The sequence below is a fragment of the Mesocricetus auratus genome, unplaced genomic scaffold (assembly GCF_017639785.1).
Source record: "Mesocricetus auratus isolate SY011 unplaced genomic scaffold, BCM_Maur_2.0 Super-Scaffold_100047, whole genome shotgun sequence".
Lineage (NCBI taxonomy): Eukaryota > Metazoa > Chordata > Mammalia > Rodentia > Cricetidae > Mesocricetus > Mesocricetus auratus.
The window spans coordinates 5,093,547-5,114,234 of NW_024429224.1; the positions used below are offsets into that span (position 1 = coordinate 5,093,547).

General features: G+C 41.1%; 1 protein-coding gene across 2 annotated transcripts in view; it reads left to right on the forward strand.

Annotated features, from left to right (window-relative positions):
* LOC106022129 (complement C5-like) overlaps window positions 1-20,688 on the forward strand; it is a 43,567-nt gene that overhangs the window by 21,632 nt on the left and 1,247 nt on the right. The window contains exons 1-9 of one of the 2 annotated variants that reach the window (XM_040735689.1): window positions 4,517-4,624; window positions 7,055-7,247; window positions 10,555-10,717; window positions 14,348-14,418; window positions 14,728-14,819; window positions 16,907-16,989; window positions 17,248-17,310; window positions 17,639-17,701; window positions 18,052-18,252. In XM_040735689.1, the coding sequence (XP_040591623.1) occupies window positions 4,545-4,624; window positions 7,055-7,247; window positions 10,555-10,717; window positions 14,348-14,418; window positions 14,728-14,819; window positions 16,907-16,989; window positions 17,248-17,310; window positions 17,639-17,701; window positions 18,052-18,252 (1,009 nt within the window). In that variant the 5' untranslated portion in view covers window positions 4,517-4,544. Of the gene's footprint in view, window positions 1-4,516; window positions 4,625-7,054; window positions 7,248-10,554; window positions 10,718-14,347; window positions 14,419-14,727; window positions 14,820-16,906; window positions 16,990-17,247; window positions 17,311-17,638; window positions 17,702-18,051; window positions 18,253-20,688 lie in introns of those variants that run through there. The other variant, XM_040735688.1, reaches the window with a different exon arrangement.

Genomic DNA, 20,688 nt, shown 5'->3' on the forward strand with positions numbered 1-20,688 from the left:
GTACAGAAGCAAATATATCACTACATACCCCTTAATCCTGCATCCTGGGCTTAAAGGTGTGTGCCACCACATCTACCTTCCGGCAGCTGGGGTTAAAGGTGTGTACCTGCCTTCTATGGCTTGTGGCTGACTTTGCTTTCTGAATCCTCAGGCACCATTGAATACGTTGTAAATAACTACTAACATATGGAGTAGCACCTTTCCTTGGCAATGAAATGTGCTAGTGACCCCACCTTTCAGGCGTGGCTTCAGGTTGGGGCATGATTCCAAGGTAGAGAAGTGTGGGGTGGGCACTCTCTCATGGGTGGCAGAGAACATCGAAAGGGCAGAGACTGCATCTTCTGGGACAGTAATGCTGTGGTGGGTCTTTACTATTTTCTATGTAAGCTGTTCCCACCAAGAACAACTATTTGTCATTTATCTTGGTTCTAGTGAACTCATTAATACCCCAACTTCAGAATGGAACCACCAATGTGGGGCATGAATTTACATGTAAAACCTGACAAAAAATTTAAAAGGGATCCTAAACAAAAGAACAGAGTCAAGAACATCTTCTTGGCAGCAGCATTTTCTCAGGTCTACTCTGTTTGCAATAGACAAGCAGAGGCTCTCACAACACAGCTCTTTTAAGAGGCCCTGCTACCAAACCATTATGGTGTATGTGAGTTGCTGGTGGAAGCAGTGACCACATCTCCAAGCCACACCCCATGCTGCATGGCAGATTTAGCTTTTACGCATACAGACAAAAAAGGTTTAAGACTTTAAGCAGTGAGCACAGCTCCCAGTGTTGGCAGGAAATGTACCGCCAGCCATAAAAAAAGACAGCAGCTAAAACATCCACTTTAATTTAAACATGCTGTTTAGCAGATAAAAGCCCTGTGGCCAGGAAAAGATGGAGATGTACAGTAAAGACAGATTCAGATAAAGAAAAATCTCTAAGGCTTTACAACGTGTTTAAAAATATACAAAGGCTTGGGAAAGGAAAAGATAAAGATAAAGGATAAAGAAAAAGGATTGTAATGAGAGATTCCTTGTCCATGCTGGTTCTGCTGAACTTCATCCCCAAATGAACCCACGGACATTACATTAGTTATAAAATTTTGGGACAATGACTAGGACTCTGTATTGGCTATCTCAGTCTTAGCTATTAACCCATTTCCGTTAATCTTAGTATTTCCACATGGTCTTACCTTACTGGAGGAGTGTCTGGACTGTTACTGTTTGGCGGCCAACATGCCTTCTCTTCTGGCATGTCCTCTCTGCCAACCTGTCCCAGAATTCTCTTCTTCTTAGTCCCGCCTATCTTTCTGTCTCATTGGTCAGACTGTGTTTTATTCATTAGCCAATAAGAGAAACATGTATAAAGATGGACATTCCACTATCATCTTCGTTTTCTGTCTAAATACAATAAAGGGTTTTACATTTAACATAGTAAAATATAGAACAAAAACAGTTATCAAATAGGAACTACAGTTAATAATATTTAGTCCATTTACATTTGGCAAAATTTAAAGAAAATAATCTAACATCTATGCTTTCTTTGTGAGTCTAAAGTTTCATATGTTACTTATCTTTTATCATAAAGAAGGAAAACCATAACCATAACTATCTGTCTTCTACTCCATCAAAGACCACAGAAAGATAATATAAAAACTCTACAGTTGACAGGAACATCTCACTGGCAGGACAGTCATTTAAGTTCCTTGTGACTTTGGAGCATCTGTCTTCAGTCCATTGGCCATAGTGTATCTGGCTGACCCACCTTCCAGGAGCCCCTTCACATCACAGACAGTTACTAAGCAATAAAGAGATGTGGATGAAGGAAACCCCAGCAGGACCCAGATGGAGAGAGGCTCTGAGGACCATATTGTCCTAATCAGGCTTCCTGCTGCTGTGACAAACTCCATGGCAAAGGTAATTTGGGGTGGACGGGGCTCGTTCCAGCTCACAGGTCCACATCACAGTCACCACTGAGGGAAGTCAGGGCAGGAATTCAAGCTTGGCACCAGGAGCTGAGGCAGAGGCCATGGAGGGGTGCGGCTGCTGACTTGCTCCTCATGGCCTGCTCAGCATACATAGCTCATAGTACCACCTGACCAGCCAAACAATGCACACAATGGGCTGGCCCCTCCCACATCAATCACGCATCAAGCACATGCCCCATAGGCTAGCCACTGGCAAATCCAGTGTGGGCTTTTCTCAACTGAGGTTCCCCTTTACAGAATGACTCTAGTTTGTGTCAAGTTGACAAAAAACTAACCAGCACATGTCTGGTCCCCAGAAGCCAGGTTCCAGAGGATCGCTGACCCTCACGGTTTCTAGCAGAGCTGAGCTGAGCTGAGCTCACGGCTACAAAAAAAAACCCTGTCCAAAAAAGAAAGATGGAAAGGAATGAGGTATTTCTCCAAATCAGTCGAGACTATGAATTGTTGAGAACTGTCATTCCTTAAACGTTTTCTACAAGAGTGGTTTGGAAATATCATTTCCTAGTATTGGCCCTTATAACACAGAAAGTACACCATTGCTCACACTTGAAATATAGCTCTTACTTTTGTCCACTGGGCGGTCTTTCGAGCTCTTAGATTTTGTTTCCTGAAAGTGATCACAAGATGTTGTTTGTTTTAACCTGACCCTTCTTTTGCAATACAGCTTAATCATTTTACAGGTTTCTTTGGAAATAAATGAGCTAGATAGTTGACTAATAGGGGCAGATTTTTTCCATTTCAATGATATGTATAAAAGAAACACTGTTAGTGAAATAGTGTATAAATTTTTCTTTCCACTCACTTTTCTTTTAACAAATTCAGCATTAAGTATGATGAATAAAACCCTACTCATTAAAGTAGGGGATACCATTGCCCGTGTGACAAAACTCTGACTTATAGTACTATGTTTAAATATCCCTTCATCATCATCATCAAAAAAGATTATCATTATTATTACTATAAACAGCGTCTCATGTTGCACAGGCTGGTCTCAGATTCACTATGTGGGTCAAGATGAACTATGATTTCTGGTCCTCCTTCCTCTACCTCCTGAGTGCTGTGATATCAGGGGTACACTATTGCACCTGATATTCGTGAGGGACTGGGCCTCCAACCTTGGCCTGAGCATGTTAATCAGGTCCTCTACCAACTAAAATACACCTCCATCTCCAGGACATTTCTTCTGTTAACTTGAAATGCAACATATATCACATACTAATGTACAAATGATTATTAACAAAAGGAAAATATAAAATTTTCTAATTCACATAAAATATTAAATAAGTTGAATTAAAGGTAGTACCCTTTGTGTCATTTTTTTAAATTATATAGGCGTTATGAAAATCAGCTGTAGAAAGGTGTAGTTGAACATGCTTCTAATCTCAGCACTCTGGAAGCCGAAGAAGGTGGATCTCTGTGGGTTCGAGGCCAGCCTGGTCTGCAGTGAGCTCCAGGACTGCGTTAGCTACATGCAGGGACACTGTATCCAAAAAACCAAAAAATGATTTAAAAAAGAAGAAAATCAGCTGTCATGGGCAATACTATTCATCTCTGTTCATGTTGAGCTCTTGTCTTAAACTATTGAAATTTTCCTGAAAATCATGAACATTTAAAATAAAATGTTCTATGATGAATGGAATGCAAATTTTGGAAGAGTGACAAATGCATTCATAGACACACATCTCCTCTTAAGGACTATGTGACTGATTGACCAGGGAATCACATGCGCATCTCTGCTAGGTTTCCAGGCAGTGACAACCTTTTCTCCATCTAATTCTCTAGACTGGCATGGACCATGGGATCTAGTCCTTGGACAGCCTCTATAGACCCAAGTTATCATTGATTATAACAAGTACCTGCTACTTCTATAGGTCAGGCTTGTTTTATCTATCTATCTATGTATCTATCTATCTACCCATCCATCTATCTCTATGTCCATCTCTACCATTTATTTATTGGGTTTTTCAATGAAGCGCTTCTCTGTGTAGCCCTGGCTGTCCTGGAACTTACTCTGTAGACCATTCTGGCCTAGAACTCACAGAGATCCACCTGCCTCTGCCTCCTGCGTGCTTCAATTCTACACCTGGCCAAACTCATTCTAAACTCATCTATTTAAAATGAAATCCAAGTAAGTCTACTGTCAACCTTAGACACAAATGGAACTTGCCAGAATCAAGTTTGAAGGTAGCAGGGTGTCAGAGCAAAGGACCTGGCTGAGAGAAGACAGCCAGAGGCAGTGACTCCTGGCTCCCCGCAACGAGCCTTCCCCCACACTGGCAAGCACCCAGGCCCTTGCTTTTACTTGAATTCATGAAAATAAGATCCCGGGTCTAAGTTGATGTTAAACTCCTGTCTTTATTACTGGACATGACTGGAGGTTAAAACATATTTTATGTTCATTAAAACATCCTGTTGTGCCCATTTCTGATTTTAGCTTTCTCACTTGAAGATCCTTTTCTCGGACATTAATAATTAACCAGAGAAATAATTTACACAAATACTTCCAACTCTGTTTACTTAAAAGAAAAGAAGCTACAAGAAGGTCATGCCCATGGGTGAATGCCATTTCCAGCCATGGGTAGTTGGTGGACACTTTGCTTTTTAATTTTCCTGGACAACACCTGGGGACAGGAACAAATGTAAGTAAAACAAGCCATCTTCATTTTCCTAGTCATCTCAGTTGTGGGGAGTGAAAGGGAAATTTATGGCTGTGTTTAATTAACCATAACTGTCCCCTCCTGAAATAATAAAAAGATAGTCTCATCTGCTCATGAAAGAGCTGAGGACACATCTGGATTTGGGGAGCAGCTAACACACTTCTTCTGTAGTCGGCAACGTCCAACCAAGACAGTCAACTATTTTGGCATTCATCACCAACTTGTCCTTGACACTTAGTTTGTAATTTTCATGTTCTAAGTACAGTGAAGTCAGAGTAACTCCAATAGGGTAGTCTTATATAACCAAACGCTAATAATCAAAATTTTATTTTAATTAATGATGAATAAGATTAGTTACAGTGGGTCATGAAGCATTCCCACTAAGGGATAAAATTTAAAACTATGGTTAGAACTACTTCTGTATTCATAAGCCAATTTGTCATAATTTTATCGCTACCAAAATCTTGTCCTTTTTAATGATGCTCTCGTGTGTACAAATATCTTCGTATTGGATTTTAACATGAGAATTACCTCACTGAACTATCCTTTTCTTTTCTTCTTTTTACCATGAGGTTTCACTATGCTGTCTAGGCTGGTCTCAAATCACGTGTCCACATGAGACTCTGCCTTCAGGTCTCTGGCTAACCGGTGCTATAGGCCTTGGCTAACGTGCAGAGCCTGCTCAGTCCACATGCGATGGGAAGTCCAGACAAGAGAAGTGAGGGGTCAAGGGTCACACTGCTAGCGAGACAGGATTTCACTGCAGTCTCCTGCTCAGCACTTCACTTCCTCCCTGACAATGTCAGAACTGTGTCTGCAGAAATACAAATGCCAGGAAACGTGGACTAATGCATAAGCCTGCCACACATGTCTACTCTCAGACTTCATTACAAGGTCACAGTCATCCATGAGTACTGCTAGCTACTTTTATGTATTCCTTTTTGACAGACAAGCAACTGAAGCTCAGAGACAGGTAGATTAAACACCAGAACCTGGACCCTCATGATCCGTGTCCATGGGTTCTACTCAGAAGCAAATAAAGAATGCTTGCACTCAACCCAGCTCCCTCCCCCGTTGCATGGGATCCCTTGGTCTGTGGGATGTTGTGATTATCCACAGTCGAGGTATGAGGATGACATTCCTTAGTTGACTCCCTGAAACCAGCATAGACTCAACTGACCAGATGTGCTTTAATAAGCGTCGAGGAATTTTCAGTCCAAGAACGACGACAACCAAACCAACTGTCATGACACCTACCTTGTAATAGGTTGTGAGGGTGTGAGAAGACAGTTCCTAGAGTTTGCATTCTAGTCGAAGAAGCAGATAATGAATTAGTGAATGAATGAATCAATGAATGAGTGAGCCAATGACAGAATGAAGGAGCCAATGAAAGATCAAAATATGCAAGGATAGAATGAATGAGCCATGGATAGAATGAATGAATAAGGACAGGCAGTTCCAGTACCATAAAGAAAACAGAAAAGTACAGAAACCAAAGACTCCGGACAGAAAGGTTCTCTGACAAAGGTGATGTGCAGATAGAGCCTGCAGGAAATGAGGGGACGCCATAGAGATGCCTACAGAAAAATAGAAACAACCCAAGCAATACCCTACTTTGCGCAAGCCCAATGACCCGGAATTCTGAGTGAGGAAAAATACTCAACATGAAATTTCTTCCCATGCGCAGACTGCATGATTGATGCATCCATATGGACCAAAGTTTATGTGAAGGGAAGTTCCACAGTCAGCTTTTAAAAACTATGTATTTATTTGTGTATGGGTGCAGGGAGGGATACATATCACACTGAAGACATGGGCAGGTCAAAGGAACCTACTACGAATCAATTCCTCCCTCCCTGTATGCAGGTTTCTGGGAACAAACTCAGGCCATTAATCTTGGTGGCTTTTTATCTCTTATTTGTTGTTTAGGCTTAAATGTAACCTGTAGCTTCCCGGAAAACGTATGCTTTCCAGCATAATAAAATTTGATTTTGAAAATATCATTTTAATTTGAAATGTTTTTTTTTTATTTTTATGAGACAGGGTTTCTCCGTATTGTTTCGGAGGCTATCTGTCCAGCCTGGCCTTGAACTCACAGAGATCCACCTGCCTCTACCTCCCGAGTGCTGGGATTAAAGGTGTGCACCACCACCGCCCGGCAATTTGAAATATTTTAAGTACAGTATATCTCTGTGCAACCTTGGCTGTCCTGAAACTCACTCTGTAGACCAGGCTGGCCTCCAACTCAGGGAAACGCCTGCCTCTGCCTCCTCAGTGCTGGGCTTACAGCCTTATGCCACCACTGCCTGTCTTAAAACAAGTTTTTAAAATTGACCTGGAGTGAAGGAAAAAATATCAGATGTGTGAGAAAACCTGCAAAGGTAATGAGCCTTTCTTTTCCTGTTTCAACAGCTATGTTATTTCAACACCCAAAGTCTTCCAGGTCGGAGCATCTGAAAATGTTATAATTCAAGCCCATGGCTACACCGAAGCATTTGATGCGACAATCTCTTTAAGAAGTTATCCTGACAAAAATAGGACCTATTCTTCAGGTTATATTAATTTATCTCCAGAAAATAAATTCCAAAATTCGGCAGTGTTAACAGTATGTATTTATTCTTCTTTTTCTTCATGTATTTTTGGTAAAGTTTGCAAAGCTTGAACATTGGTAAAATTAGAGTTGTTAATATTGTTCCACAGATGTGTGGTGATGAGATGGTTGACAGTCATTAGTGTAGAAGGAAACTTCTGTCCCACCCTGTCCCTCAGCTATTTAGTCCTTAACAAACACACAGAGGCTCATGGTAACTGCAAACTGTTGGGCCTATTGCTCAGGCTCCTTACTACCAAGCTCTTACAACTTAAATTAACCTGTAATTCTTATCTATGTTTGGCTACATGGCTTGGTACCTTTTCTCAGTAAGGCATTCTCATCTTGCTTCCTCTGTGGAGGATGGCTGGCAACTAGACTCTGCCTTTCTTCTTCTCAGATTTCTCCTCGTCTGGAAGCCCAGCCTATAATTCATGCTTGGGTACTGGCCAATCAGCATGTTATTAAATCAATATGAGTGACACATCCTTACAGCGAACAAGAACATTATCCCACATCAGTTAGTGATGAGTGAAACACAAAACTTTGAACAGAATAGTTACGTTTGTTCTTGTGAACAATGTGTGCCCATGCCCCCTTTTTACTTTTATGGAATAATGTGGTCAGCACAGGGTCCGCTGTGAATACATCTGGGGTTAGGTATTTTAGTAAGGTTATTACTGTTTGAATCTCATTGGCTTATTATTGATTGGTTTAACCGGTGCATGTTCTCTTAATTTAATTTTCATAGGTCATATGTTTCAAGAAATTTATCTGTGTCTTGTTTTCAAATATATTGGAATATAGTTTTCAAAACTTATGCAAACAAGTTGCTGAGTTTTTTTAAACATTGCGGTAATGTCTCTATGTTTATCTCTAGTTTTAGTTTGTCATCAATCTATAATCTATCTATCTACCTTTCATCTATCTATCTATATCTATGTATCATCTGTCATCTCCCTTTCCATCTATATGTCATCTTCCCATCATCTATTTACCATCTTTACATCTTTACATAATCTCTCTGTCTATATATCTACCTATAATCATCATCAACATCATCATCATCGTCATCATCATCTAGCTACCACAGCTAACTTGTCTAAGAGCTTATGCATCTTGTTTCATCCATAAGAACAATTTTAAGTTCAATTATATGAATGTGCTTTGGAATGTGTGACATGACATGGGTACCTAGGGAGATCAGAAGTGTCAGATCCCCAGGTCTGGAGTTGTAGATATTTCAACTGAGAAACATTACTTGGAATCAATTTTTAAAAAACCACAGAAATTATTTCATTAATGATCTTGGGAATAAATGTTCTAATCTCTGTAAAAAAAGTTTCCCAAGTACTTGGTTTATGAAAATTTAAATTTCTCCAAACTCTTACTTTCTCTGGCTACTCTATTACGAGGCATGGTAGCCACTAGCCACATTTGTCTTTAAATTCAATCAACTAAATGCAACTGGTGTAATACTTGAGTTCCTCATGGGCCCTATACATGTGTTAGGACTGCATAGTTACAAGACATGTCTGTCACCACAGGAAATCTCACTGAGCTATGTTCATTGGTCACGCATGAGCCTGAGGACCATGGAGGAATCATAAATATTGATACACATGTACTTAATTTTATGTTAACACTACAAAGTATATTTGCCAATTAAGTGTGTTGTCTCAGTCTTGTCCTTGGGTCCACTTTTTCAATTGAATTTTCCACAATTAATGAATACTGTTTTTTGTTTTCAATAATCCTGACTGCAGTTTCCATCTCCACTCCTCCAGTTTCTCAACCACCACCGCTTCCTTCCATTTCCCCCAGATCCACTCCTGCTCCATTTCTCTTCAGGAAAGGGCAGGCCTCCCAGGATATCCACTGGACATGGCATAGCGAGATGGGATAACACTAGGCGCAAACCCCATTTTAAGGTTGTCCAAGGCAAACCAGTAGGAGGAAAAGGGTCCCAAGAGCCCGTGAAAGAGTCAGAGACACCCCCACTCCCACAGCTGTACCACAAAATATCAAGCTAGAAGTCATGGTAGAAGCTATAGTATTGTTTTTATGTAGATAAACAACTCAAAGACATCTATAACTAATCACAGCACAGAAAATCAATAGTTTGTTTTTATTGCTTCCAAACTTTTGTAATAACCTCAATGCAGTTGATTTTAGTGTTCAAGTTTATCCCTGTTTCTGAACCCTAAATTTTCATGGATATGTGGTTTCCTTTTATTATCTGTGTTACTATATGCAATCCTCATATCATTGCGTATAAAGGTGATGATGGTAATGGCACACACAAAGTTGAATGTGTGTCTATGATGTGGGCACAGAGGCTGTGATGTGATGAGAAGAACAGAGAAAACAATGCATCCAGAAGCTGATAAAACAAAGGTTTCTTACAAGTTTCTATAATAGTAATTCTGTTAAATATGTCTCACCATGGCACCAAAAAGATTTCTGAATGCTTAGTGCTAAAATTTTTTTATGACACAGACTATGAAGGGTATTTGGCAACCTAAATTATGTTTTTCCTGTTTGGTATTAGTAAATTTGTTTGGCTGATTATGTTTATGAGACAAACTTGTACGTTGTAGTCCTAGATAGACTTGGAACACAAGATCCTCCTGCCTCAGCTTCTATAGTGCTGTACTGTAGAAGTATTTATTATTATGATTACTATTAATTGTTGTTTTCAAGACAAGGCTGGTAAAAGGAACAACCTAGAGAGGGTGAGATGTTACCATTTGCTTAGATAGAGAGTCATCACCAGAACGGTTGATCTGACTCCAACAAGATGGGTTGGCATAGAAGATGCAAATCTTTGTCTGCAAGGATATTCTAATAGCTTTTGGCTGTCCTGGAATTTGCTCTGTAGATCTTGAACTCACAGAGACCGGTCTTCCTCTACCTCCCAAATGCATGGATTCAGGGTGTGCACCACTACAACTGGCTCATTATTATCTCTTAAAATCCATGTGTATGGGTACTTTTGCCTGCATGTATGTTTGGGTACCTTTGTGTGCAATAACTACAGAGGACAGAAGAGGGCCTAGGATCCCTGGATCTGGAGTCAGAAGTGGTTTCAGCTGCCATGTGGGTGATGGGAACTCAACCTTTGTCTATTGGGAGATCCACCAGTGCTCTTAACTACTGAGCCATCTCTCCAGCCCAGTGCACCTCTTTGAAAATGATGCAATGCACAAGCTCAGTTTTAGTCTTATGAGATTACAGTATTTGCTTTTTTCTTTCAGTATCAGCATGCGTTAAGAGTCTACATTCACAGTTTCCCATCGGTTGTTTGTTTGTTGTTTTACAGGTTCAGACCAAACAGTTGGGTGAAGCACAAAGCTCATATTCATATGTGTATTTGGAAGTTGTGTCGAAGCATTTTTCAAAATCAGAAAAAATGCCAATCCTCCATGACAATGGCTCTCTCTTCATCCATACTGACAAGCCTGTCTACACTCCACAGCAGCCCGGTAGAGTATCTGCTACTTCTTTCAGGGGAGAATGGTGCAAACATGTGGACCTTATAACATCTGAAATTGAGTGGAGACACGTTTCCACTTTACTCAAGACAAACTCAAATCTTAACGACATTTATATGATCAAATAGCACTTTCATTTTACTTTATAAAGGAATTGCTAAATAAATAACATACCCAGTGATTACTTTATCTGCCCTGCTAGAGAATATATTCATCAAAAATACAGAAGACGTAATTGAAAATCCCATTTTGGCCTTGAGGAATGATATCGTAAACCTTGTTGTAAAACATTCTTGGATTCAGTAGCTTGTCCCAATGTTGGAAAAATGAATCCAAATGAAGAGGATTAGACATCTGGCAGATATTACTGTTGCTCACAGAGATGCCTAGACGCTGATGGCCAAGGTTAGCCACCTAAGAACATGTATGTGAAGCAGCGTTTAACATCTACAGTTTTACTTTTGAGTTTAATAACAGGAAAGACATTGTGATGGAGGAAACCCTATATTTCCCCCAAAGAAACGACAATCAGACACAGAAATAAGGTCCGCATTGCTTGTGAAACCTCTGTCTTCTCACCTACCACTTGCCATCTCCTGACAATTAGAGACAAGACATGCATGTGTTGGGAGGGGCTGGGAAGTTTCATTGATGGTTTTCATCATACTCAGAGGGAAGGACTCATAGAAGAAGCCGAATTGGCATGCTCTGTTCTGTTTTCACCTTGTGTACAGTAGAGACCTTCTACTTTTGGTGGACACTGGTGATGTCCACAGTGAGGTGGAACAGGGCGGTGTGGTCATCATCCCATTTGGCAGGACCACCTGTTACACTGTCTTGGAAAGAAATACATGGGCAGGGTGAGGACATTGCCACCAGCTCAGACAGACAGTCATTGCTGCAAATGCTGATCTGACTCCAACAAGACCACTTGGTACAGGAGATGGTAATCTCTGTGTGTGAGGTTATTCTAAAGTCCTTTATCCTATTGGTGTATTTAATGCGAAGATACTTGAAGGATTATAGCTTAAGCATCTTTGACTAAAAGCTCAAGTCTCCCAGACTCTCTAGGATGAAGGACCTTAGAATGTTGTCCAAAGTCTTTCAGTCTGTGTAGCCCGTGTCCCGCCCTCTCCCCAGCTCCCTTCCCTACTGTACCCCACAGCCGACTGTGGACTGCAGTCATCCTGACCTTAGTTCAGGTCTCTTCCCACCACTCTCATCCATATGGAGGTGGGCACCACGTGCTGTTTCCTCTGCACAGTGCATTTCTCTCCTTTCCTTTGCCTCAGGACCTCCTGCTGGTCCCCCTGTCCTCAGGGATCCCTACAGACCCTGTAGTCACGGCTTGCACTGCCACCCTCTCACATTTCCACACAGTCTTTCTGTCTCCTCTCCTTTTGTCAGGGCCAGGCATAGAGCTCCAGGGTCTCCTGCATCCCAGACAAGGGCTGCATCACTGAGACACGACCTCAGCCTTCTCTTGTCCTCTCCAAACCTAGGGAGTGTCCTTACAGCACCCATGCTCCTGGGAACTTACTTAAGTGTATTACTTCTATCCTACAGAACGCTACAAGGCGTGTGATTATTTCACCACTCTTATTTGGTGGTCTACCACAATGAAGACATTTCAATATAGTCTTGGCTTCAATATAGAGATTTTACTGATCTTGCCTCAGATACTCTAAGATTAATATTGTAAGCTAACTAAAGATAAGTTTTAACACTCTAAAAAAAGCCACAGAAATCAACGATAGCTTGAACATTTGTTGCTTCTTTTGTGCTGAGTCATCTGGACACTGGCCTTTTTTTTTCTGTGAGTCTTATTGGGAGGCCACACTAATTTTCTCGAATTACGAATGATATTCAAATGTCAAGCTATCTCAGAACAGGGAAGAGGAGACAGTCAGACAAGACCACAGTTTGGAATATCAGAGTCGCAGCTGATCTTAGGTATGGGGTTTGTTTTAGCTTTACAGTTCAGTGGTGGTCAGCCCATGGTCATGTAGTCTCTGTATTTTGAATGGTTGTGAATCTTTATAGTTGAGATACCAGCATAGATGGGGCAAATTTTGGAGACCTCACCTAGTTGAAGAGTGATAGGCAGTCAGTGGCTGCGGAGAGGGTGAGTTGGGTTTATCCAGGAATTGAGTTCCCACAGCTGATGAAATCCTGAGTAGTCAGCCCTAAACACATGAGCATAAGAGTAATATTAGATGAGTGTGTGTGTGTGTGTGTGTGTGTGTGTGTGTGTAAGTATAACTATATCAGGGATGCAATTGTAGTATTCCTGATTGTAATTCTAAAAAGTAAAAACTTTTAAGTTAAAAAATACTGATCACAATAAACAAAGACAAAGAAGATGCTTTAAGGGATCAAATTTAAACTTGTACAGATGAAAAACTACATGGTAAGAGATGAAAACACATCAAATGTTCACCTAAATTTTCTTCTTTGAACCTTTTTTTGAGACAGGATTTATGTGCCTCTGATTTTCTTGGAACCTGCTTTGTAGACTTGGCTGGCTTCCAACTCACAGAGATCCTTCTGCCTGTACCTCTCGAGTGTTGGGATTAAAAGCATGTACCACCTCACCACCTGGATCTGTGTGCTTATTTTAAAATGAATAAAAATGAAGAAGAAAATGAAAATAAATCAGCTTTGACACACATACAAAATGTAAAAATCGAGGACCTTGTAGGATTTGGTTTTACAAGTCTATAATCCCAGCACCTGGGACGGTGATGAGCAAGGTCTGTAACTCCCAGGCTAACTTGTACTTCTTAGAAAGAAAACAGAGCCAGGCGGTTGTGGCTCACGCCTTTAATCCCAGCACTCGGGAGGCAGAGGCAGGCGGATCTCTGTGAGTTCGAGGCCGGGCTGGACCGATAGCCCCCGAAACAATACAGAGAAACCCTGTCTCGTAAAAACCAAAATAAAATAAAATAAAATAAAATAAATAAAACAGAGTGATATGTCTTTGTGAAAGAGTATTTGCCTGGAATGTTGAAGAACCAGCAGTTCTGAGATGCAGCGACTATTCTCTTAATGAGGAGAGAGAACCCACAGGACCTGAGGTAGCAAATGTAACAAAAATCACATGATCACAGTGCCTTATCTACACAAAACACCATCTTGCCATTTAACAATTCAGTCCTAATATTCAGTCCTAATGTAAAGCAGCCTTGTATGTTTTCATATAGCCTACAGTAGATCTCATCCTTTTGATATTACGAAATTCCCAATAATGGTTGCCCAGTGACAGATATAACTAATTTTATACTATATGCATGTTCCCAGCAAGTTGTATGTAAGCATCTTCATGAAGTGAACTGTCTTGTTCTCTAGAAGTAACTCTTGAGGAATTGATTTAAAGTGAAGGAATCTTTATTAATACAAATGTTTACCAACAACTTTCTTTTAAATACATATTTTTCTATATGGGTAATTACAGTTTTTAATAAGATTTTTCTCATTGAAGAGGTTTTTAAACTATTTTATTAATTTTTGAGAATGTCTCCCAATATATTTTATATGATTTTCACCCTGAAGTTATTTGTCTCACAAATTAGAATTGCCCTTGTTTAACAAAGTTTTTGACGATATCACCTTTTCTTGCAGTAAAGGTTGGCATCTATTCCCTGGATGATGAATTAGAGGCAGTTACAAAGGAAGCTGTCTTAACTTTCATAGTAAGTATTTCCTCAGTCCCAGGGTACTCCCCTCACAGCTGTATGGACTGAGCAGGGCTGCCCCCTTTCTCAGAATGTCTTGTCACGAGAACAAACTCTTCATAAGTGCTTGCTTGCCCATCTGCTTTCCCATTCAGAGTTGATACGAGGCCGCTCCCCTGTGCATACAGTGTCATCTCCTTATAACTCCATACTCCAGCACTGTGGGACAAAACACATCTCTGGTCTTTAGACAATCACCTGGTCTCAGTTATTCTTTTATACAACAGAAACAAGCTAAGGCAGTTGGGTTTTCTTCCTTCCCTAAAGGACCCTGAAGGATCAGAAGTTGGCACACTACAAGGAAACAATCATACTGGAATTGTCTCTTTTCCTGACTTCAAGATTCCTTCTAACCCGAAGTATGTAATAGAAACTGTTTTCTGAAAAACACACCCGGGACTTTGGTTGTGAGGTAGAGAAGTGGTAAGTGGAGCCACCCCTGCTGACCCAGGCAGCACACAGGTGACCATGTGAAGCCTTCCAAAGGATGCAGAAGGCACGCCCACTTCTCAGCAGAGCAGAGTGGATCCCAGATACCAGACACTGCCCAGCACATCAGGAGGCTCAGATCTCCAGGACACTGAAGAAAGAGGCTCACTTAAATCTAGGCATTAGCAGTTAGCTTTGGCAGATGGCAAACTCTGTTTCAATAAATGAATACATACACATGCTCACACACACACAACCAAACATACACATATACACATACATGCACACAAACACTCTAACACTCTAACACATACACATAAACACACAACCAAACTCTGTCTGTCTGTCTATCTATGCAGATGTGTAGGAAATTTTATTCTACTTGGCCTCATATGCCACAATTCAAGACCAGGTGCATTCCGAAGTTGATGAAATACATATTCAATGTGTGTAAATCACAATAAGAGAGCAAGCTGCCAAACAGAAATGAAACGCTCACAATCCCTGTGTCAAGGGACATAAAGCAGGATGCCTAAGGCAAGGCAGCCACCACACAGATTTTCAGTAGAACCACTTCCCAGCCATTGTTCCTCTGTCCTCTCTGGGGAGTTTGTATTTAGTTCGTTTTGGAAACATTGTTCCTGAAAACATAGCCCAAATTTGGATGCTTGTGTTAGTCTGGAAGATTTAAATTATACAATTTTTTAAAGTGCCATAGGCTTTCTGGTGCAGAACTGAGTTTGTTGCGCTATTACGATTCTTATTTCCCAGACTTCTCGTGTCAATGCCCCATGGCGCATTATAGGAATCCATCTCCAGCCTTAGCAGCTTGGTGCCTGTTGTCCTTTTTGCACAGAACATTCCTCTATGGTCCTCTTGCTTGGACACGGGAAGACGATTCTTATCACAATACCATCCCTGGATATGATGGAATGTCTGCTTTATTCTCTATGTCTACACACGTGTCTCGTGTATTTTCTTTTTAGTCTGTGCCTTATTCATTATTTATTTATGTGTCCAGCCCGGTATTAGACTCTAAACCCCATAAGGGCAAAGCCCTTGTCTACACGGTTCATTTTAGCTCAGCAATTCAGCATTGTAGGCACTTGGTTAAATTGTTGGTGAACTGCTAATAGTAGTCATGGTAACCCTGACATTCGCCTCCATTGATCACATCCCTTATCTTCATGGTAGATATTTTTCTCATTTCCCAAAGGAGATGTAGTCAGTTGCCTAATCAAACCTGCCAGGAAAAATGTGTGAACATCTGAACTGGCATGGACTGGAGGCTCTAAAGTCTGTGGTTCTTCTGTCTTGCTCTTTTGTTATTGTTGTTTGTTTGTTTGTTTGTTTGTTTTTATCCCAATGTAGTACTCACTAATTTTTTGTTTGCTTTTGGTATTTCAAGACACGGTTTCTCTGTGGTGCCCTGGCTGTCCTCACTCTGTAGACAGGCTGGCCTTGAACTCAGAGATCCACCTGCCTCTCCCACCCGAGTGCTGGGATTAAAGGCAGCTGCCACCACTGTCCAGCCTCACTAACTATTTTTGAATGAAGGTTTTTGAACAGGTTAATTTACTCTTTAAACAAACCATGCTTTCTTTCCAATACATTTCTGCTCATATGAGGTATGAATTTCATCACTGGCATTATTACCAATTTTTTTTTACTATATCGTGACTTTAACTTATGAATTCTGGGGTAAGTGAACTTTGAAATGTCATCAGTTCTCGAAACAAAATTACTATATTAAGCTAAAAGATGTAGGAAAGCATACAATATGAAAAACTAATTGTTAAACAATTTCTTTTCCTTTTGAGATACTCAGTTGTCTAACTAATGTTTAAAAATCTTTCCTCTGAACTTTTACTTAGGGTGTGTGCATGTGTGTGTGTATGTGTGTATGTATCCTCATATACTTATATTCTTACCTCTCAAACTAGAAATGACTGGTTTTCCTCTCCATAAATTTGCACTATTTGGTATATCTCTGATTTCAAACATCTGGCGTCCACAGATACGGTAGATGGACAATTAAAGCTAAATACAGAGAGGATGATTCAATAAATGGAACCACACACTTTGACGTCAAAGAACACGGTAATCTTCCGTATAGACTGGTTTATAAAACATTAGTTTTCCCTGGTAATTCTTTTCAGTAATGTGGCTGATGCAAACCCTTCCCAGGTGGGGACGAGGCTCCGGGCCAGGATGAGGAGAAGTCCTGGTTGGGTTGGGACTGGGGAGTCAGTGCTTGCTAGAAGTTGTAGGAGGCCACAACGATGTAGAACAGAATGCTGTCATGGAGTTGTTTTAGAAAGATTTTATGCCTTTCCCACCCCCTTGTCTTTCTCACAGATAAAGCTTACAAAATAACTCTCATGCCAATACGTGATCTGCAGCACCAAGTGGGAATTCCAGGTACTGGAAGGCTTTGGTGGCTGTTCAGGAGCCTGGGGTAATTTGCCTGTCAGTCCCCAGGAAGCTAGCCAGACTCTGTAGGTTCATGTTCATACTAGAAGGGGTGCAGTCTACTGGGGTGCCTGGCATAGGGAGGATCTTTCTACCTTTATGATGTTAGGAAAAATAAACCTTTAGTGTTGATTTATGCAGCTATGTAAACACAGGATTAACTCTTAAGTTGACCGGTGCATTATGGGTGACATCCAAGGAACAAGACCTGCTTTTACGTAATATGACAACCATGTGATACTGAACACTCTCCCCCATGCCATTCTCTCCCTCACAGGTGAAGCCCAAGATGTGAGTCTCCAGCCAGAACATTACCTGAAAGAGAAAATACAGGAACAAGGTACTCCACAAGCTGTAAACTATGATGCCTGTAGCATTCACAGACCAGAGAACATAAGGCACGGGCTTCCCCTAATTAACATGCAGCAGGTGGGGGAATGATGCATGTGGGGTTGAGTTCATCACTCAGAAATGTTCAGTCTGTAAACTCAGGATTTTATCACCCATATCCTTAACCTGAGGAAAACAGTTCTTTGTTATTTTCATGCCTAAACTATGTAGAATATTTGTTTTGCCCAAATATGTATCTGGTGAGGGAGTCCTTTGATGGCAGAGAAAATAGTCCTTGAGATCGATCCCTACCAGGTGTTTGGCTGTTGGTGATAAGGACTTGTCATTACATCCTTTCAGTTTCTACATACAAACATCCAATGCTAAAGAAGTGCTGTTATGACAGAGCTTTACTTAAAACATATGAAACCTGTGAGCAACGAGCTGAACGTGTGAAAATAGGTCCCCGCTGTGTCAGAGCCTTCACTTCCTGTTGTACCCTGGCAAAGAAGATCAGAGATGAACACACCTTTAAACAATGCTATGTGTCACTTCATGTCAGTAAGTATGGCATTTTCTAGTGGAACCTTGCCAAATCTGAGTAACAGCCCCAATTACATGCCAGCCTTTGTAATAGTCGCTGTGGTCATGGTTTCTCTTTGCAGTGCTAGCAACCCTAAGACAACCAGGCATGTTATACATCCCTATGATCCCAGCATTAGGAAGTGTGGTGGATCCCACTGTCCAGCCAGCCTTATAGAAAAGGCAAACTTCCAGTTCAGTGAGAGACTCAAACTCAAGGCAATAGGTGAGAACACAATAGGAAGCCCCCGACATCCTACTCTGTCCTCTCCATGTGTGTTCATGAGCAGGTGCACCCAAACTCTCAGGCATACACACTCACTCTGAATGCTTACATCACATACATATACATGCACCCCAAAAACACTACACAAGTACCTAAAGCTCAGATTGAAGAGATAGCATACAGAAGGGAGAAAATCTTTACCTCCCATTAATCTCACTGGGAATTATTAGTCAGAATGTGTAAAGAAACAGAAAACTCAATGCCAAATAAACAATCCAACCAATAAAGGAGCAAATGAGTTGGATGCAGTTTTAAACAGAAGTACAAATGCCAAGAAATACTTGAAAACATGCTCATCACTGCTGTGTGACTTCTTGAAGAGTCACAAACAAACATCTATTCGCCCAGATCTATGACAGATCAAAGAACCAATTCTACTCAAGACAAGCTTGGTGACTGTAAGAGTTCATTGGGGTCACAGGAGCATGGGGTGATTTGAGGCAACTGAATTTCCAAAAGACCCACCCTAATGTGGGTAAAGAATCAAGAAAGCTGCAGCCCTGCAATTTCCTGACAAATTTCCAGGCAGTCCCCCTAAGCATCTCTTCTCCTCTAGCAATTGTATATTGCTTACAGAAAGTCAGGGGGGTTCATGGGAATCTCGTCACTCCCTGTGCCTTCTGAGCCTTGTTTCATGAGCTTCCTGAACTCATGAGTTTCCTTTGGCTTTGAGTCTTATGAACCTCCCACTCTTCTCCAAAGTGGTTTCATTCGGGGTGAATGTCTACATTAGCCATCAGGGAAATGTAAATCAAATCTACATAGAGATTCTGTTTACCAGTTGGAGAGGTATCAAGAGAAATTTTGGAGAGGGAATGAGAGAAAAGGAATTAGTATCAAGATTTCTCAAAAAACTAAAACTAGAACTGCCATATGCCCCCATACAAATCCTGGGTGTGAACCCAAAATGTAAAAGTCAGCCTAGGAGAGAGATAGCTGTACCCCCATGCTTATTGCAGCAATAAATAACACTTGATTTAAGGGATCAGCCTGAGTGCCTAGCACTGAAAGAAGGATAAAGACAATGTAGTGTAGGAACACAATGGAGTTCTATTCATTCATAAAGAACTAATAGAATTGGGGCTGGAGAGGATGCTCAGTGGTTAAGGGTGTACTCTGCCTTTGCAGAGGATCCACGTTTGGTTCCCAGCACCTGCACAGAAGCTCCCAATAACCTGTAACTCCAGCCCCAGGGGATCTGTGCCTCACTGGGTTCTGAGGACACCAACATTCACATATGCACATAGCTACACACACATACACACACACACACACACACACACACACACAAACTCACGGGCACACTTAAAAACATATCTTTTCAAAAGATAACAAAATTACAACAGTTGCAGAAAATGGATGAAACAAGATTAACATGTTAAATGAAGTAAGCGAGTATCAGAAAAACAAAAAGTCTGTTTTCTGTAATATATTGAGACCAGTTCTTAGTTATTTTTCTGTCGCCATGACAAAACACTGTGACCAAGACATCATGAAAGAAAACAGTTAATTTGGGGGATCATGATTCCAGAGGATTAGAGTCCCAGGTGGATCATGATTCCAGAGGATTAGAGTCCCGGGTGGATCATGATTCCAGAGGATTACAGTCCCGGGGGGATCATGATTCCAGAGGATTACAGTCCCTGGGGGATCATGATTCCAGAGGATTACAGTCCCGGGGGGATCATGATTCCAGAGGATTAGAGTCCCGGGCCATCATGGTGAGGAAGATGACAGCAAGAAGGCGGGTATTGAGCTGGAGCAGTAGCAGAGCTCTGTCTGATCTTCAAGGACAAGCCAGAGAGAAAGGGACACAGCTACCTGGGGATGTCATGGGCTTTTGACCCCTCAAGGCCAATCCACACTGACACACCTGGATCAACAAGGCCACACCTCCTTCTCCTTCCCAAACAGTTGTTGCACCAGCTTGGAACCAAACACTAGAATTTGTAGGAAAAATACTCACACACATAAAATAAAATTTAAAAAATAGTCTATGGTGCTGACCATAGCATTTACACAAATGTAATCCTGATGTCTCAATAGACTGAGGCAGAGGGATCACAAACTCAAAACCTGCCTGGGCTTCATCCACATTTCCAGGCCAACATGATGAGTTATGATGTTAT